At 38.7% G+C, this 19,153-nt stretch overlaps 1 protein-coding gene across 2 annotated transcripts in view; it reads left to right on the top strand.

Annotated features, from left to right (window-relative positions):
* The window catches only part of LOC142158709 (cadherin-10-like), a 317,909-nt gene that overhangs the window by 209,133 nt on the left and 89,623 nt on the right, over positions 1 to 19,153 (top strand). For both annotated transcript variants that reach the window (XM_075212930.1, XM_075212931.1), the window contains one exon: positions 6,047 to 6,341. In XM_075212930.1, the coding sequence (XP_075069031.1) occupies positions 6,047 to 6,341 (295 nt within the window). The remainder of the gene's footprint in view (positions 1 to 6,046; positions 6,342 to 19,153) is intronic.

Below are 19,153 nucleotides of genomic sequence, written 5' to 3'. Positions count from 1 at the left end.
TGACAAAAAAATTAGAATAGTGAAGTCAGTTAACTTGCATCATCCCCCCCTTCCCCCTGTGGGAGGGTGTAGTAAAGGCTAAATTTACGAGTTGAGGGCTCAAACTCATTTTCGGGAGGTAATTTTACCTCATGAACACACATGTGTAGCGGCGTGTGTTAGTGTGTGTGTGTGTGTGTGTAAAAAACTATTTTCTCAGAAAGGACTCATCCAATTGACCTGAAAATTGGGATAATGACATTATTTGACAAAAAAATTAGAATAGTGAAGTCAGTTAACTTCCATCATCCCCCCTCCATCATCCCCCCTTCCCCCCATTGGAGGGGTAGTAAAGGCTAAATTTATGAGTTGAGGGGTCAAATTCATTTTCGTGAGGTAATTTTGGTCCTTAATCTATGTTTCTTAGTCTGGTCTGAGAAAACTGAGTGTCATTCAGTAGACTTGAATCAGTCACTCTGGGTCCAAGTACTGTCTACCATTTATACAGGACAATTCATGCCAGGACTCTTTAGAAAAACTTCTTTGTTTAAACACAATTCTAAGAGGAACAAAGTGATAATGAACAGCATATTAAATATAAAATATTTGTAGGTGTAAAATATCTGTCTCTTAGTAACCATGCTTTTTTATTCAAATTTAAACATAAAATGTCACAATGGAATATTGCTCATGGCAAAAGTGACAAACAGTGAGATTTTCTTACCTGGCACCTGGTTCTGTTGTCCGAAATAGTCCCTTGTATCTGTTTTATTCCAGTCTATTCCTCTTTACGAGTAATTATCATGGGCAAATATGCTCAGTCTGGGAGAGAGTTTACCTTTCATAAAAATTTAATTAACAATTCGGAAAATCGAGAACTTTGCAAACCAGTCCAAACAAGGCTGTTAAGGGTGACTTCCGCAATTGTACATAACGTTTAACACTTTCTTCTACAATAGTTATCTACCTATCAATGTCCCTTTGTATAAACTACAATGAGATATATTAAAAGAGAGCATTTCATCATTATCGTCCTCATCATCAATATTTATTTATATAGCGCCAGCAAATTCCATAGCAGTTTACAATTGGGGACAAACACAGTAATAAATAATACTCACTAAAACAGAAAAGTAAGAGGGCTCTGCTCGCAATATTATTTTTCACAAAGTCTGCTGCCTCAGTTTTTATGATGCCAATTTGCATATACTCCAGAATGTCATGAAGAGTGATCAGATGAATTGCAATTAATTTCAAAGTCCCTCTTTGCCATGACAATGAACTTTATCCAAAAAAACAACATTCCCACTGTATTTCAGCCTTGCCACCAAAGGACCAGCTGACATCAGGTCAGTGATTCTGTCGTTAACACAGGTGAGAGTGTTGATGAGGACAAGGCTGGATATTGCTCTGTCATGCTAATTGAGTTAGAATAACAGACGGGAAGCTTTAAAAGGAGGGTGGTGCTTGAAATCATTGTTCTTCTTCTGTTAGCCATGGTTACCTGCAAGGATATACATCAGTCATCATTGCTTTGCACAAAAAGGGCTTCACAGGCAAGGATATTGCTGCTAGTAAGATTGCACCTAAAACAACCATTTATCGGATCATCAAGAACTTCAAGGAGAGAGGTTCATAAGTTGTGAAGAAGACTTCAGGGCACCCAAGAACATCCAGCAAGTGCCAGGAACATCTCCTAAATTTGATTCAGCTGTGGGATCGGGGCAGAACTTGCTCAGGAATGGCAGCAGACAGGTGTGAGTGCATCTGCACGCACAGTGAGGCGAAGATTTTTGGAGGATGAGCTGGTGTAAGGAGGCCAGAAAACAATCCACTTCTCTCCAGGAAAAACATCAGGGACAGAATGATATTCAGCAAAGGTACAGGGATTGAACTGCTGAGGACTGGGGTAAAGTCATTTTCTGTGATGAATCCCCTTTCAGATTGTTTGGGGCAACTGGAAAAATGTTTGTCCAGAGAAGGAAGGGTAAACGCTACCATCAGTCCTGTGTCATGCTAACAGTAAAGCATCCTTAGACCATTCATGTGTGGGGTTGCTTCTCAGCCAGAGAGTGAGCTCACTCACAATTTTGCCTAAGAACACAGCCATGAATAAAGAATGGTACCAAAACATCCTCCCAACTTCTCCCAACCATCCAAGAACAGTTTGGTGATGAACAATGCCTTTTTCCAGCATGATGGAGCATTTTACCATAAGGCAAAAGTGATAACTAAGTGGCTCAGGGATCAAAACATCAAAATCTTGGGTCCATGGCCAGGAATCTTCCCAGACCTTAATCCCATTGAGAACTTGTTGTCAATCTTGTGCCTGGTCTGTTTACCCTCCCTTAGGATGTAAGCTCGCATGAGCAGGGCCCTCTTCCCTCCTGTCTCCTCACCTATTTTTCTGCTCCGTCGTAGCCTGCCTGGAGTTTATGAAGTATTGGTACTTTTTGTTCATTGTTCTGTATGGTTTCACCCTGTATAGTCTACTGTTTGTACTGTGTGCGGCGCTGCGGAAACCTTGAGGCGCCTAACAAATAAAGATAATAATAATCCTCAAGAGGCGGGTGGACAAACAAAAACCCACAAATTCTGACAAACTCTAATCATTGATTAGGCAAGAATGGGTGGTCATCAGTCAGTCTGTGGCCCAGAAGTTGATTGCCAGCATTCCAGGGCGTATTGTAGAGGTCTTCAAAAAGAAGGGTCAACACAGCAAATATTGACCCTGCATAAACTTAACGTAATTGGGCCTGATTCATTAAGGAACTTAGGCAAGACATTTTTTACTTAAATCTCCTGAACAAAACCATGTTAAAATGCAAGGGGTGAAGATTAGTTTTCTATTTTGCACATAAGTTAAATACTCTCTGTTTGTTTCATGTAACACAGAAATATCAACTGTAAATTTCAGTGTACAAATAAGCTATTAAGTATTTGCGTGCTACATGAAAAAAACAGCCTGTATTTAACTTATGTCGAAAATAGGAAGTTAATTTTCACCCCTAGTATTTTAACATGGTTTTGTCCAGGAGACTTAAGTAAGAAATGTCTTGCCTAAGTTCCTTAATGAATCAGGTCCATTGTCAATAAAAGCCTTTGAAATGCTTGTAATTTTACTTCAATATACCATAGCAACATCTGACAAATAAGTCTAAATACTGAAGCAGCAAACTTTGTGAAAACCAATACTTGTGTCATTCTCAAAACTTTTGGCCATGACTGTACAATCTGTGGATCAATGGGAGTCAGATACATGAGGTTAAATTTACATACTACATATTGGTCTAGCCAGATTGCAAAGGTAAAAAGTGATTTGTGTGCTATGTGATCCAGTCACACCGCAATGTTGGTCTGGGGTCAGAGGGTTGTTGTCTTGTGTGAATTGTGTAAAGGGTGGTAATAGAGTTACCTAGTGAGGTTAAGAAGGTGGTCGAGAAATATTATATGCTTGCCTAATGAGGTGGGTTTTCAGAGTATGCTTGAAAGTTTATAGACTAGAGTAAAGTCTTATTGTGGAAGGGACAGAATTACACAGAGTGGCTGCAGCTCAAAAACAGTCCTGTAAAAGGAAATTGGAGATGTAATGACAGTGAATGAGAGATGCAGATCTTGTGCAGAACAGAGTTGTTGAGTTGGGAAATGTTTTGGGGCGATAAAGGAGATGTTTGTTGGTTCAGTTTTGTAAATGTCATTGTATGTTAGTAGAAGAATTTTTTATTGGATTCTGCAGGAAACAGACAACCAATGTAGAGACAGCAGAGGAATAACGATGTGGCAAGGAAAATCAGTCTGGTTGCTGCATGCAAAACAGATTGTAAGGGTTTTTGGCTGTTTAATGAAAGACCAGTAATGAGGGAATTGCAATAGTCAATGCGGGTGATGATGAGTGAATGAATTAAAGTTTTTGAAGTGTCTTGTGTAAAATATGTGCATATTCTGGAAATGTTTTTAGATGTTTGTAGCATGATTTAGATATAGAGTCGATTTAGAGAACAAAGGATAGTTGCGAGTCAAGGATCACACCTAGGCAGCAAGCGTGGGATTGATGGTCATGTTTTAAACAGAAATACAAATGTCAGGAAGGTAACTTCTGTTGGTGGGTGGGAATATTATTAACTCTGTTTATGAAAGATTGAGTTTGAGTTGGCAAGAGGACATCCAAGATGAAATGGCAAAAAGACAGTCAGTAACGTGGAACTACATAAATTTTGTACGATCAGGAGAGGATAGATAAATTTGGGTATCATCTGCATAAAGATGAGACTGAATTCCAGCTTTTTAGTTTTCCAATAGAAGTGGTATAGATAGAGATCAGCAGAGTACTAGTACTGAGCCTTATGAGACTCCTACTGATAAATTAACACTGAAAGAGCGATTAGAAAGGTAAAATGAAAACCAGGATAGGACGGTGTCTTGCAGACCTAGGGATTGTAGCATCTGTATGGTGAGAGTGGTCAACAGTGTCAAATGCAGCAGAGAGATCCAAGAGAATTAGAAGAGAGTAATCACCTTTAGTTTCAGCTGTGATCAGATCATTGACAACCTCGGTCAGCACAATCTCTGTGGAATGTTGAGAGTGAAAGCCTGATTAATGAGGCTCCAATAGGCTGTTTGTAGAAAGAAAATGTGTGAGATGAGTGTAGGCAATTCTCTCAAGAAGTTTGGATGGGCAAGGGAGCTGAGAGATGGGGCAGTAATTTGAGAGAGAGTTTGGGTCAAAATTCTGCTTTTTTCAGAATAGGAGTAATCACTGCATGCTTGTATAATGACGGGAAGATGCCCGATGTGCGACATAGATTACAGATTTTAGTTAGAGGTGGAATGAGCACAGGAGACAGGGATATACTTATTTGTGAGTGTATAGAATCAAGAGTACAGGAGGTAGAATAGAAAGATAAAATGACAGTAGATACTTTCTCAGCATTTGTGAGATCAAATGAAGAGAGAGTGCCAAATGGTGCTGGGAAGGAATTAGGCTTCTCAAAGAAAATAATACCATTTCTAGCCAGATTTTATCAATCTTGTCCTAAAAGTAGGAAGCAAGATCCTGGGCACTGAGAGTAGGGATTAGGGTAGGAGGGTTGCGAATAGATTTAAATGTGTTAAACAGGATTTTGGGGTTTGAAGCCTGAGCATAGATAAGAGATTGCTTGTATGTTTGTTTGCAATGTCTAGAGCATTTCTATAGGAGTGGTAGATAACAGTATATGTGAGGAAATGATTAGAGGTTCGAGATTCACGCCAGTGACAATCTGCTTTATGGGAAAGTTTTGTAAGGTTTTGTGTTACTTTAGTATGCCATGGTTGACATTGAAGTTGACGTGAAATATGAATATTCTCTGGAGCCAGTTGATCAAGAGCTGTTGCTAGAGTTTGGTGAAAATGTGGTACTGCCATAGAAGGGGAGGAAAATGTAGAAATTGGGGAGAGAAGGTTTTGGAGAGAGGTGCAAATCTTTTGATGATTAATAGAGTTAATATTTTTGTGGGTATGAGGAGGCTTGGTAAAGTTTGACAGCAGAGAAGTTAAACTACTGGGAGTAAGTGTGTAGCAGATAAGGTGATGATCTGAGAGAGAGAAAGGCATGTTAAGGAAATCAGAAACTGAGCATAGTCTAGAGAAAACAAGATCAAGGCAATGGCCATTTTAAAGAAAAAGCAATTTGTGATAATTGTATTAATTCATATGTTAGTGACATGTTGGTTAGTAATACTAGGTGATATTGAGTTATATTCACCAACAGTCCCCCCCATGTGTTAATCGAAATTGGATAATTTTATTCCCAACTAAGTGATTTTTGCATAATAACACTGTTGCAGCAGCTACTATACATACTATACATATCAGCACCCTTGATAATATTGCCTGGATTTTATGAAAGCAATACCTATAATTAAATGCATGCAATTTGATCAAATTAAGGTAATCAGAATGTTACTTTTCTAGCATAGTACAACATTGTATTGTAAATTGTATTTGAATTATAATTACTCTTTTAAAAGGAAGAAAAGTATATATCACACATATTTCCATGCACTGATTTACATTTTTTTTTATATAGCTCCATTCAGATCAAGATAAAGGAGACGGTAACCTAAAATATATTCTCTCAGGAGATGGAGCAGGAACGCTTTTTGTCATTGATGAGAGAACAGGTGACATTCATGCAACGCGAAGAATTGACAGAGAAGAAAAAGCCTTTTACACTTTACGTGCCCAAGCAATAAATAGAAGGACAGGGAGACCTGTGGAACCGGAGTCTGAGTTTGTCATAAAGATACATGACATTAATGATAATGAACCAACTTTTCTAGAACACATTTATTCTGCCACTGTCCCTGAAATGTCTGATGTTGGTAAGTAACGCATTTTTCTCTCAGCTTGCATTCTGAATGTTAGAGGCTTTTTCTATTCTTAAACAATACTTTTACAGAACAGATGTAAAATAAATTATAGCTAATTAATGCATTGAGAAGAAGTTTAACTGAATTTTTTACAAGACTAATGGGCAAGTAAAACAGTTTTGAAATGACATATCAAAGTCAACCTATGCAAATGTTGGCATTCAGTTTGTATTTCTATGAATACGTGGGTAGAAAAGCTTGTTAAACATCTCAAAAATGATTTTATATTGTAAATGACTATGCACTAGGAATGAGTACGCAATGGTAATGTTTACTACAGTAATGGAATGCTATTAAAGGTACTATTAACTGTTCCAAAAAGTACAAGTCCATAGAATGTAAACAGAAAAATAAACAATTGTTAAGTGTTTTTGATTTGATTTTATGTGTTTTGCGGCTTATCTTATCACTCTAATTTCTTGAGGCAACATTAACAGAACCATATAACAAAATGTTATTACAGCAATTCTAGTGCTACTGCGCCTGTATTTGCCCTAATCGGTTTGATTAGTACTAAGGACTAGCAATTTTCACCCAGCCCTCACTGTACATTTAGTACACAACTATATTGCAATTGCTCTTGATAAAGTGGTCTTCCCTTGTGCTTATGGTGAAACAAAACACTCTGGGCAATATGTGATATTACTACTTGATTAAGCAAGCTTAAATTTTCAGTTGTTTTAAGTCAGGTTTTCTTAAAGTAAATAGATGTTTTATGATTACCTTTAACCCCAATTAACTTATTTCCTTCTGACCAGCAAGGGGTATCAAAAACAAACACAGCAGGGAAAGACAGAAATTAGATCTCTATTTAGTTCTATACTCTTTTATATCCTAAAATAACCAGTGTTCCTATAATTTTAAGTTGGAAACCTGTGGCACCCATATGACTTTAAATCAATAATTTAAACCCCTTGCTGTTCTTATGGACTGAAAATAACTTATAGCATCTGACAATACCCACTAATCCTGTTAATCTATTGTAGGAACATCTGGAGTTTGAATTCTATGTTAAATATGCCCATTGTCAAAACCTAAAACTGTTTGTAATGTTATCTGTACTTTTTTATTAAAGGCATATCGGCATATTATTACAGGCATAATATATTACATATATTAATTGTAATTATTTATAGAAATGTCTGTTTAAAGAGTACCTGTCACCCTAAATAAATAGACAACATATAACTAAATATATATCATAAATGGGGCCTATTTGTTTAATAATAGTTGTTTAGGTGTTACAAGTACTGGCAAGATACTTGTTAATTATGCATGTGAAAGCGACCTCTGGCGAAAGCCCACAAATATCACCAATTTTTTCGCTGGCAGTAACCATTTGTTGTATAGGGTATAGTGAGAAAATTCACACCTAATAGGTGATTGTGCCAGCAATAAGGCTTTTTGCATTTTGATAATTTGTGTTAAACTATATAGTTTCTTCCATATTCACCCTTTTACATGTCTGTATGAATTTGAGAGAGGATCAGGTATATCCCTTGTGATGGTTATCATGATGTATTAGTTTAGATTCCTCTGTTCTTATTACATTACATTCTTGAAATTCTATTATTGCTTTGTTATTTTTTTAGATAATGTTAATAAGTAACAACTTCACCCAGATCTTTTTTTAAAAAAAATAAAATAATCACCTTCCCCTTATTAGTATAACTGTGAGATTTCTGTGCCCAGGTCCCCCAATATTTCTTCTATTCTCACTCCTACATCAGTCAGTTATTGGTTGAAATCTTTGAATAAATACAACTAGCAGTACAAGTGTGCACTGATTGGGTGGCAAAATAAAATAGTAATATTACATACCAATGTATAATGGGCAATATTTTGCAGAATTTGCCTATCAAAAGGAAGTAATTACAGATTTATTAGAACTTTATGTCCCAAGAGTAAAGATAGAAACAAATATAAATATTCTTGGGTATTAATGAGATTCCACGTACTGGCAGGAACATGTTCACTGTGCTTCTCAGAAAGTTGCAGTAAACAAGCAATAGGGTGACTAACAAGATCTCGATTGGCTTTGAATGAGTATATAAGGTTACTGTCACAGATTCATCAACTCAAAGGACAGATCATTCTGACAGCTGTTTTAAATAATGACATTTAACAGGAAGTATTAAGTCAAAGAGATGGAATCACGGCTTTCTAAAACACAACAGTTTTATAACCTGTGTGATAACTGTACTTTGCAATTTACTCAGGTTGTATTTATGTATTAATGAAATATTTTTTAAATCACATGACAGACCCACTTTCTCCTCTCCATCACAAATCACTTTGGTGCAGCGACTTTGTTCACAGTTAAACCAGTACTAGTTGTTATTACAATACAAGACTTAAGTACTTCCATCATCATATCACAGAATGCAGTACATCTCCTTACTCAAGATCTGACGCGCTTGGTGGATCACTATCCTCACTATCAGCTCCTTCTACACTGCAAAGTCCACATTAATGTGCTTACATAGTCGCTGTCTCTTACTGCCTCTGGCCACACACAGAGAGAAACACACACACCATTGTTTTGTATAAACCCCTATATACATTGTTTCACATAGTATTCTGGGGGCAGGTATACAAAGCAAATCTCAAATTGGCGGCAAATATACAAGGCACAATCCTGATGGCTAGTATTTGAGGGCCGGTGTACAATACATACACAAACCTGATGGTTATTGTACAATAGAGGCTCCAATCTTGATGGCTATTTTATATTAAAAACCCAATGTGCCTAAGGATACTAATGTGTTATACAGACTTCAACATGATGGCTAGTCTACAATACAGAGGGTCAGCTTTTTCGAGCACAATTGGTGCCACTGCACAGTGCCCTGCACATAATAACTCTGGTGGGTCCAGGGTACCACCATATTATGCTAATACCGCTGATCAACAGTGATAAAAAATGAGTGTAGCAGTGGCATTACATCTGTGATGTTTAAAGAGAAAGCCGTGGCTTTACTTTTCAGAGGGAGAGATTTTCCATAGAGTGGGAGAGAAAATGCTATTTTACTATGAATTACATCAAAAAATTTAGGTAAAAGGATAGAGAGAGAACCATTGGGTATGGTTGAGAGAGGCAACGGGAGTACCAAAAGCCTCTTGTGGGATAGGAGGGGCCTCAATGGATATCTAACAGGGACTCACATTTGTAACGATCGTCCCTCCTAAATGCAGAACCCAATGTGATAACTAGCAGACAATACAAAATCTGATTCTAGAGCCTATTATTATCATCTTTATTTGTAAGGCAGAAAAGTGTACAGACATAGAGTACAGACATGAGACATAGGGTAGAACACTCTCACTGTAAGAGCTTACATTTTAAATGGAGGGGATAATGAGAGGCAGAAGGTGCAAAGGAGAACAATAGGCATAGTGGGGTTCACTATGGAGCAAAGGGCTACAAAATACTGAGGCCATTACAGAGAGAGGCCTAGAAGGGGCCATGATGGTACAAAGGCCTTAGTAATACAGATGGTGGAGAAGCCTATTTGGGCAATATTCAGGATGGTACAGTAGTCTAGAAGGTGCAGGGGCAAAGAATGTGACTGGGCTTATGTAGTATAGAAGTCTGGATGGTGACTAGGAAGGTATGACAGTGGCAAAGTAATCAGCAATGCGATAAGTTGTATAGCAACAGCAAGGCAGCAATATGTCTAAACAATGGTATTTTTATAAATTCTTTATTTATTAGAAAGAGGATGTACATAGATGCAAAATACCTAATAGAGCAGTATAAATATGAATAAGGTTTCATAAAATACATTGGGAATATGCCAAAAATGAAATGCAATATCTGTATAATAGAAATCTATCCATAGGTGTTTGTACTGGATTAAAAAAAAGCTCAATGTTTCCTTTTTTTTAAATCCAAATACATATAACATGACACAATTGAAGAAACAGAAAAAAGGGGCAGAAGGAAGGAAATAAAGAAAGAATAAGGGCAAGACATGTGAAAAGGGATGTAAGGAAGAGGAGGGGGGGATATGACAAACTCTTCAAGTCATCCTCTGATAATCCCACGGGGTTGTGAATATCTGCCTAATCACATATATAATCAGTTGAGAGGTGCATCTGCAACTAAATTCGAAGCAAAATATAAACAGAAATAGAAAAGATTGTGAATATATCCTCCTTTTTTTTTTATTATATTATATTACATTACATATGGGTTAATACAGTTATTGTTATATAAGTAGCCCTCAATCAATTAGAGCGGGTGTGCAAAAAGAGTCTTAAATTCTTCTGTTTCCTTGAACTCCAACCAGCTTAACCAAGTGGGCGTTAAATCTAAGTATTTATCCTTTACAGAAAAATAATATCATCCATAGACATGTAATACTCCACTCTGGTAATCCAATCCTTAATCGAAGGAGGGGATTGGGATCTCCAGTGTGTAGTTATAACCACTCTGGCTGCATTTTTTAGATGTTTTAAAAGTGATTTCTTGTATTTAGATGAAGGAATATTAGAAAGAGATAGGAGCCAAAAACCCGGATCCTCAAGGACCTCATGACCAACAAAGGTCTTTGAGAGCCTAATAACTTCGTCCCAAAAGGGTGTGATTTGTGGACATCCACACCATATATGCACCAAAGAGCCAAAAGCTTCATTACACCTCCAACACAGTGAGGACATCTGATGGTTTTATTTATGTAGTGTGGAAGGACACCTATACTATCTGGACAGAAGTTTATAGTGTGTTTCAACAACCGAGGCACTCAAAGAGCAACTATTGGTATTTTGATAGATTTTGGGCCATGAGGTTTGTGATATATAAGGAGCTAGGTCGTGTTCCCATGGACCCGTGTAGGATGGAGTTGACTGAAATATATCATTCATTAGGATTTTGTATGAGTGGGTACATTTTTAAATAAACACAAAGCCTCAAAAGGAGAAGGTTCCCCACCTAATGATCCAAAACCTCCTATAGACTTGACATAGTGCATCACCTGGAAGTATCTCCAATACTCGATGGAGGGTAGAGAATATGTAAATTGGAGTTCTTGGAAGGAGCAGAGTTTCCCATCGACCACCAGTTGGCCGAGACAGACAATCCCTGCTTTTGACCATCTACCGAATGAATTTCTGAATAAGCCAGGAGTAAAATCTGGATTAGATATGAAGGAAGTCAAAGGGGAGCGAAAGGCCGACACACTTCTCCAAGTGCGGAGTTTATTCAACATTGTCAGGGTGGGTCCAACCGTAGGGTGATTTATCTTAGGGATCTTAGACAGCCAGGGCAGAGCACTCAACGGTGTTCACCAGAATCACCTTCCAATTCCACCCATTGCTTAGCATCCCCCCTCTAGTCTACTCAAAGACCCTATTCAAATATACTGCCTGAAGATAACTTTGGAACATTGGCAACTGGACGCCTCCTTGATGCTTCCGTCTATATAGAATAGAATGTTTGAAACTGGGTTTCCTGCCCCCCCAAACAAAGCTACTAATTAGTTTTTGGAGATTATTAATAAATACCTTGGGAATCTGAATCGGTAGTGCTTGCATAATATATAGCACCTTGGGTAATATGTTCATTTTTATGATACTCATGCTGCCAAATCAGGAAAACTTAGGTATTGACCATAATTCTCTTTTCATTTTAGACAAGGGAGAATAATTCAGGCGGAAAAGTTGGTCATTATTTTTTGCAATGGAAACCCCTAGATAACGTATATGTGATGTTTGCCACTTAAATGGGAAAGCCACCTTGAGACCTGCAATCGTTTGCTCTGGAGCTGAGATATTGAGCGTATTTGATTTAGAATAGTTTATTTTAAAGTTAGAAAGGTGACTAAACCTTTAAAATTCAGACATCAAGTTAGGAAGAGATAATACCGGTTTGGTGACTATAGCTAATAAATCGTCAGCAAATAGAGCTAAACGATATTCCTTTTTTCCTACCTGCAGGCCCGAGATATCTGGATTATATCTAATAGCCCTCGCCAGAGCCTCCATACATATAACAAAAATTAAAGGTGATAATGGATATTCTTGGCGAGTTCCATTAGAGATAGAGAAAGAATCAGATAAAATACCGTTTATTCTGACTTTGGCTGAAGGAGAACTATATTAAGCTAAGATTCTATTTAGACAAGAGGGTCCAATCCCCATATGTCCAAGAATCCCCCTCATGAAACACCAATCTACCCTGTCAAATGCTTTTTCAGCATCAGTAGACAGGAGGACCGTGGGAGTCGAGGAGATGGAGACTGAGTGTATAAGATCAATAATTTTGGTTGTATTATCTCTCGCCTCTCTTCCAGGGATGAATCCCACCTGATCATTAGAAATCAGATTAGGAAGGAGTGTTTTTAGCCGATTAGAAAATAATTTGGCAAATAGTTTGACATCTATATTTAATAAAGAAATCAGGTGGTAACTGGGGCACACTGCAGGATCTTTCCCCTCCTTAGGGATGACAGTGATATGAGCTTCTAAAGACTGGGGCGAAAAGCCATTTACATTAGATACATCATTAAAAGCGTTTAGAGGAATGGAGGAAAGTTTTTCCATAAAAGCTTTGTAATATGAAATCGAGAAGCCATCTGGGACAGGACTTTTCCCTGATGGGGAAGATTTGATGGCCTCGGAGAGTTCCGCGAGTGTGAAGGAGAGTCAAGCAAATTGCTAGTTTCTTGTGAGATCTTGGGGAAATCAATATCCTTTAAATATTTATTTATCTCTTTCACCCTGGAGTCCTCAGCATCAGCTGAAGATGAGGTCCGAATGTTATATAAATGGGAGTAATAATCCTGAAAAGCTCCAGCTATATTTTTGTCTGTGTGCTTCAGGACCCCTTTACTATCCTGGATCGAATAAATGTAAGTGAGAGATCTTTGGGCACGTAATGCTCTTGCCAAGAGACGTCCCAGCTTATCATCCCATTGATAATATTTATTTCTACATCTTCTCCAGGCAAGTTTAATTCGATTGTTCAACAGTTTATTTAAAGTAGATAGTTTATTTTGTAACGCAACTAAAGTCTCAGGAGAGAGAGAATGTTTGTGGTCAGTTTCTAATTTTTTAATGTCCCAAAGGAGAGCGTCTCTGACGGCCGCCTTCTGTTTTTTGAGAAAAGTGGCTAGTTGTATACATTTGCCCCGAATGAAACATTTGTGGGCTTCCCACACCATCAATTTTGATGTATCGCCATTATCATTTATAGAAATATATTCATCAAGGGCAGACTCTAATTGGGATCTACAAAACTGATCTTGTTAAAGTAACTCATTAAACTTCTACATCCATTGTCTGGGAGGGGGGACAGTCATATTGATAGTCATATAGACCGGAGCATGATCGGTGTCTGTCATTTGGCCTATCCAAGAGTCATCTACCAGATCAAGAAACTTGTGATTAATGAAAAGATAGTCAATACGAGAGTATGAGGAATGGGGATATGAAAAAAAGGTATAATCCCTATCAGAAGGGTGGAAAATACTCCAAGCGTCGACCAACTGGTGGTCATGGAACTCCTTTCTGACCCTGCAAGAATCTTTGAGAGACATCCTAGGAGAGCCAGTGGAAGAGTCTATTTGAGTAGTCAATGCCCAATTAAGATCTCCACCCACCACTACTACACCTTCTAGTTGATCCTCAATCCGAGCTAGGGTTCTAGTTATGAAAGCAACCTGAGAGCTATTTGGTGCATATATGTTGACAAAAGTAAATAATTGGTTGGAAATCCTAACTTTAACCAGTAGAACTCTGCCTTCTTCCAAAATGGACTTAGAGAGTTCTGTTAGTCGGAGGCTTTTAGCGAATAGAATCGCTACCCCTCTTGTCTTACTGGAGGAATAATTATTAAAGGCACCTGTTGGATAATGGCGATTACATAATTTGGGAGCTATACCTATCTAAAAATGGGTTTCTTGTATAAAAGCCACATCAACCCTGTCTATGTGAAGTGTGTGTAATAGGCTAGATTGCTTTTGCGGAACATTTAAACCCCTAACATTCGTAGAAATAAATTTTAACTTATCCATTGTCAAGTCTTTTCGGAGGGAGCAGCATTAGATCAGGCTTTTCAGGATTCTGATAGAAGCGTTCATCAGATGACACCCACTCCTCCGCAAAGTGTATCTGAGATGGAGTTTCAAAGGAATGAGGAGGGGAGGAGGAGAGAAAGGAAAAGATGGGTAAGGAAAGACAAAAACAAAAACAAAAGAGACATAAAAGAAAAATGGAAATCATTACAATTATAATTAAGTGCAAAAGATCTGTAATGATCAAAATTGGAGACAACCGTCACAAATACCAAAGGGATAGGATGCCAAACCCCCTGGACAATTTCTACAGGACGGATTTAAATGGGACGAGGGAGAGTGCCGGGGTAGCACCAACCAGGTTTAATGCACAAAAAAGAGCAGAGAAGGGAATAAAGCTTAACAATCTCTGTGTATAAAATACATACGCAGCAACTATATATTTAAAAGCTAAAATATACCAAATGTATGAAATTTGAAGTTATGATAATGGGAATGGGAAAATGGGGAACTATTTTTACTAATATTCCATGACCTAGAACTATAACGAATTCGAAAAATTTCAACCTAACAAATATAGATGTATTTTATAACAAAATAATTACGTACTTACAAGTGAGTACTTAACATATAACAGGGAGGAGGAAACCTCCAGGCCTAGGTCTAAGGTCACCTTTATAATGGTCAAAAAAGATACATGTGACCTTAGACACGATATCTGGGCTATCAAAAGAGGAGCTACAGAAGGTGATGGTACAGATACAAACTTTAGAATGTGAGATCTTCACAAAAGTTCTTTGGCTCAAGTCACATTTTGATCCTCAGGGGTGTCGGATGGACGAGATCTCCTTCTATTTCTTGAAACTTAGTGCCAGACTTCTCCACTTGCTGAAGGAAGTGAAGACAACAGTGATGCTGGATTTTGCCAATCCGGAATGGAGAGTTTTGGAAGGTTTAGACTTTCACAAAATGAATCGATTTTAGAATGGTTGTGGAGAGTGAAGATGTTACCTTCTTGTTTCACTTGAATACTCAAGGGAAAGCCCCAACAAAATCTTATGGAGCGTTTCTTAAGTTCATCAGTAAGTGGTTTCAGCAACCGTCTTTGTTGCAGGGTGGACCAAGACAGGTCTTGGAATATCTGGATCTCATGGCCATTAAATATTAGACTTGAAGGGCTTCAAGCTTTTCTTAGTATTACTTCCTTAACTGTATAGTAGTGAAGTCTACAAATGATGTTGCAAGGCTTATTAGATTGTGCACCTCTTGGGCGGAGGGCTCTATGAGCCCTATCAAATATGATTTGGTCATTGGGGTCTACTTCCATTAGTTCTTGAAAATCTTAGTGAGAGCGTCTATGATACCCTGAGGGGGTAGGTCTTCTGGAACTCCTCTAATTCTAAGATTATTTCTCCGCCCTCTGTTATCGATGTCATATAATCTCTTACAAAACTCGGCAGCATCTTTTGCTTTATGCATGACAAAATCTTGAAGTTTATCAATACGGGAATCAGTTGCCTCTTTGTTTTCCTCCAATGATAACACCCTATCAGCAACCTGAGTAAGGTCAGATTGGAATGATACAATCTGTGACTGAAGGGTCTCCTGGATTTTAGTTTCAAGAGCCTGAAAGTCTGATTTGGTGGGCAGAGTTTTTAAATGTGCTAAAATTCTGCCCAAATCACTTTTGTCTTGTATGGTTGAGACAGACCTGTAAGGCGACATTTGTGATGACCCAGCCATATTTAAATCGGTTGGTTGAGATGAATCTGGAGTAGTAGCCAGAGAAGCCTTACTAGATGAAAAGCTACTTGTGTAGTGGATTCTTTCACTTTCTTTTGAGCTTTCTTTAAAGGAGTTTTCTTATCCTTCCCCATTTAATACCCCTGCAAGATCATCAAATCGCTATTTGAATGCAGAAGTTGCTTTACAAAGAAATCCTGGTCAAAAGGCATCCCGGACCCCCTTCCCCCAGGGGGGACGCGTTAGTCGGCCATAATTAAGGAGGTAGATCTGATGTCACTGCATGGCACACCAATTGCATCATCCGCCCGCTAGGAAAGATAGTGTAGTTGACCAGAATGTAAATCACATTAATTTTAGGTGCTGTCTTAGATGTATGTGTACTGATAGGGATTGTAATATGATAAACAGCCACTGCCTGGAGACAGAAAGCAGATCTCTTCTTGTACAAAGTTACACGCAAACAGGGATACAAGATTATTAACCCCTTAGAGAGTTGAAGATATTCTCAGTTGAAATAAATTGAGCAGAGAATTTGGATTTCTTGTGCCAATTAATCTCTTTTATTGTTGAAGAGAAGATATATATGATGTAAAATGAATCACAGTGCTCTTGCTTGAACTATAGAAATTGCAGCTGCAGATGTTGGTATAAAACAGCTATAAGATGGTTACATTAAAGACCCGCAAATCAAACACTGGAGAGGACACTGGGGTGGTAAAATCAACAGAGTGTTGTATTATGCTGGTACGAGTCTCACTCGGTTATTCTGAGGCAGAATTTGTTATTCGGCTTTGAATATGAGGGAGATCCCCAACTATCAATGCACTCACCCTCCGCGATCTCAGCGCTCTGCACCGCAACAAGTGAAGAACCCACACATTCTCGGCTCCCCTGGAACCAGTCTCCTCTAAAGAGATCTTCTCACTCCGTGACCCACACAGACTGCACAGCACTGCCTGGCAACCGGAGGACACAGCAGGTCTCGTCAAGGGGAGTCAGCCGTACAGCCAGACCGCAGCAGGTTCAGTCGGCGTCAGGAAGGTGAGTACAGGAAAACCCCGAGCTTCGGGAGAGGTATTCAAGATGGCGCTCCCACCACTGGACTCCATGTTGGAGCGGCCGCTCTGATCCGCTCTGTGTCCCAAGAGACAGAGCACTCCAGAAATACGTGTGTGCGCCAATCCACTGCGTCCACACCTGATCCGCCAGAGAAGATCTATCTCTTTGAGCAGTGGGGTAAAGAGTCAGAGAGGACCCGGGCCAGGTGTCCAGCAGCCATTAGCGCGATCCCGCTGAGAGGGGAGAGAGTTAGTCTCCGAGGTGAATAACGGGACCGGGGGGGAAAATGTGTCCAAAACCTCCAAGATATTCCCTCAGTAGCCAGAGCTCCTGTGCCACACGTCCACCTAAGATGGCTACCAAGCCACACCCCCATGTCGAAACAATGTTATAGTAGAGCAGTACAAAGGCAAAGGTGAAGCAGGTAAATAAGAGAAAACAAATATATAATTACCAAGTAACAATGTGCAGGACAGCAAACTAAGAAATGGAGTGGCAGGCTGCAACATGTGAAGCTTGTTGTCAGTAGGTATCAGAGGATGTTCCTGTGTGTCCTGTTGTGATGTGCATTTCCTTACACTTTGTGAGAAAACCTACTTACTGATCATCATTAGCATTTATTTATATAGCACCACCAATTTCGCAGCGCTGTACAGAGAATGTTTGTCACCCGCATCAGTTCCTGCCCCAGTTGAGTCTGCAGTCTAAATTCCCTAATACACATACACACACACAGAAAAACTAGGGCCATTTTGATAGCAGTCAATTAACCTAAAAGTATGTTTTTGGAATATGGGATTAAACCGGAGCACCAGGAGGAAACCCATGCAAACACGGGGAGAACATAAAAACTCCACAGATAAGGCCTTGATAAGCAATTGAACTCATGACCCCAGCATTGTGAGGCAGAAATGCTAACCACTAAGCCACCATGCTGCCCACCTACTGTTCATAGCCCCAAACTGTCAAAACCCCAACACATCCGCCCTTAGAATGAATGCTAAGACATAGTTTAGAAGAGTACAAACTAGCTACGTCTTTGCTAATTGGTCAGCTGAATAAAAAAAATCCTATTGCTCTTAGACAGGCTAGATGACAGCAAGACCAGAAAGGTGTCATAAACTATGGTTTACTGATCAGCAGCCTAACACAGTTATAACAGTAGATAACAATTTACTGTTAAATACATTTTAAAAAAAAACACAGCTTCACAGATGAAAAGTACAAGTTATAAGAGAGAGGAAGAGAGCTGAAGCAGCTGATGTACATACCTGGGGATTAAAGAGAAAAAGAGGCTAGTGTATATAAAATATTTGTGGCTAGTATATAAAGTAGATACATATTATTTTGTCTACTTTAGAAATTTGACCTGATCCTGATATTGTAAAAAGCAGATGACTATCTTGGTGACTAGTGTAGAAATCAGACACCAAACCAGAACCCATCATTTATGCCAACCACCCATGGTTCAGTGCTTCAAATCTAAACTATAGGATATTTGCTTATCTGCCACTCATTTGAATAGCCATATCTGTTCTGGTATGAGAGGGTCCTATTAGAGTGGACTAAAGTTGACCACAAACAATGGCCCATAAAGGTCATCTGAAGTCATCTTTTGACTGCATGTAGCGACATGTCCACTAATGAGTTCAATCAGGTAATGATTGGGTATTTTGTCATGTGGGATCAAGCATGCTACAATATCAGAACAATTGCCTGATATCTCTGCAGTTATTGCTGCATGTGGCAAGCAAAAGTGTATAACTTTGCACTAACATAATATAGTTCCTGCACCACTATACTTATAGCACATAACACACACCCTAGAGCTTTGAACAATATTGTCAAATATCTCTCTCAATTTTCCACAGGTGGTTCAGTCAAATTAAACAAATGTATAATTTGTTTGTATATGGAAACATTATGAATCTCAGGTACAGCAAC

Source organism: Mixophyes fleayi, chromosome 5 (assembly GCF_038048845.1).
Source record: "Mixophyes fleayi isolate aMixFle1 chromosome 5, aMixFle1.hap1, whole genome shotgun sequence".
In the NCBI taxonomy this organism is placed as follows: Eukaryota; Metazoa; Chordata; class Amphibia; order Anura; family Limnodynastidae; genus Mixophyes; species Mixophyes fleayi.
Note: the sequence above shows the minus strand (reverse complement) of the source record. Positions and strands in the feature narration are given on the sequence as shown.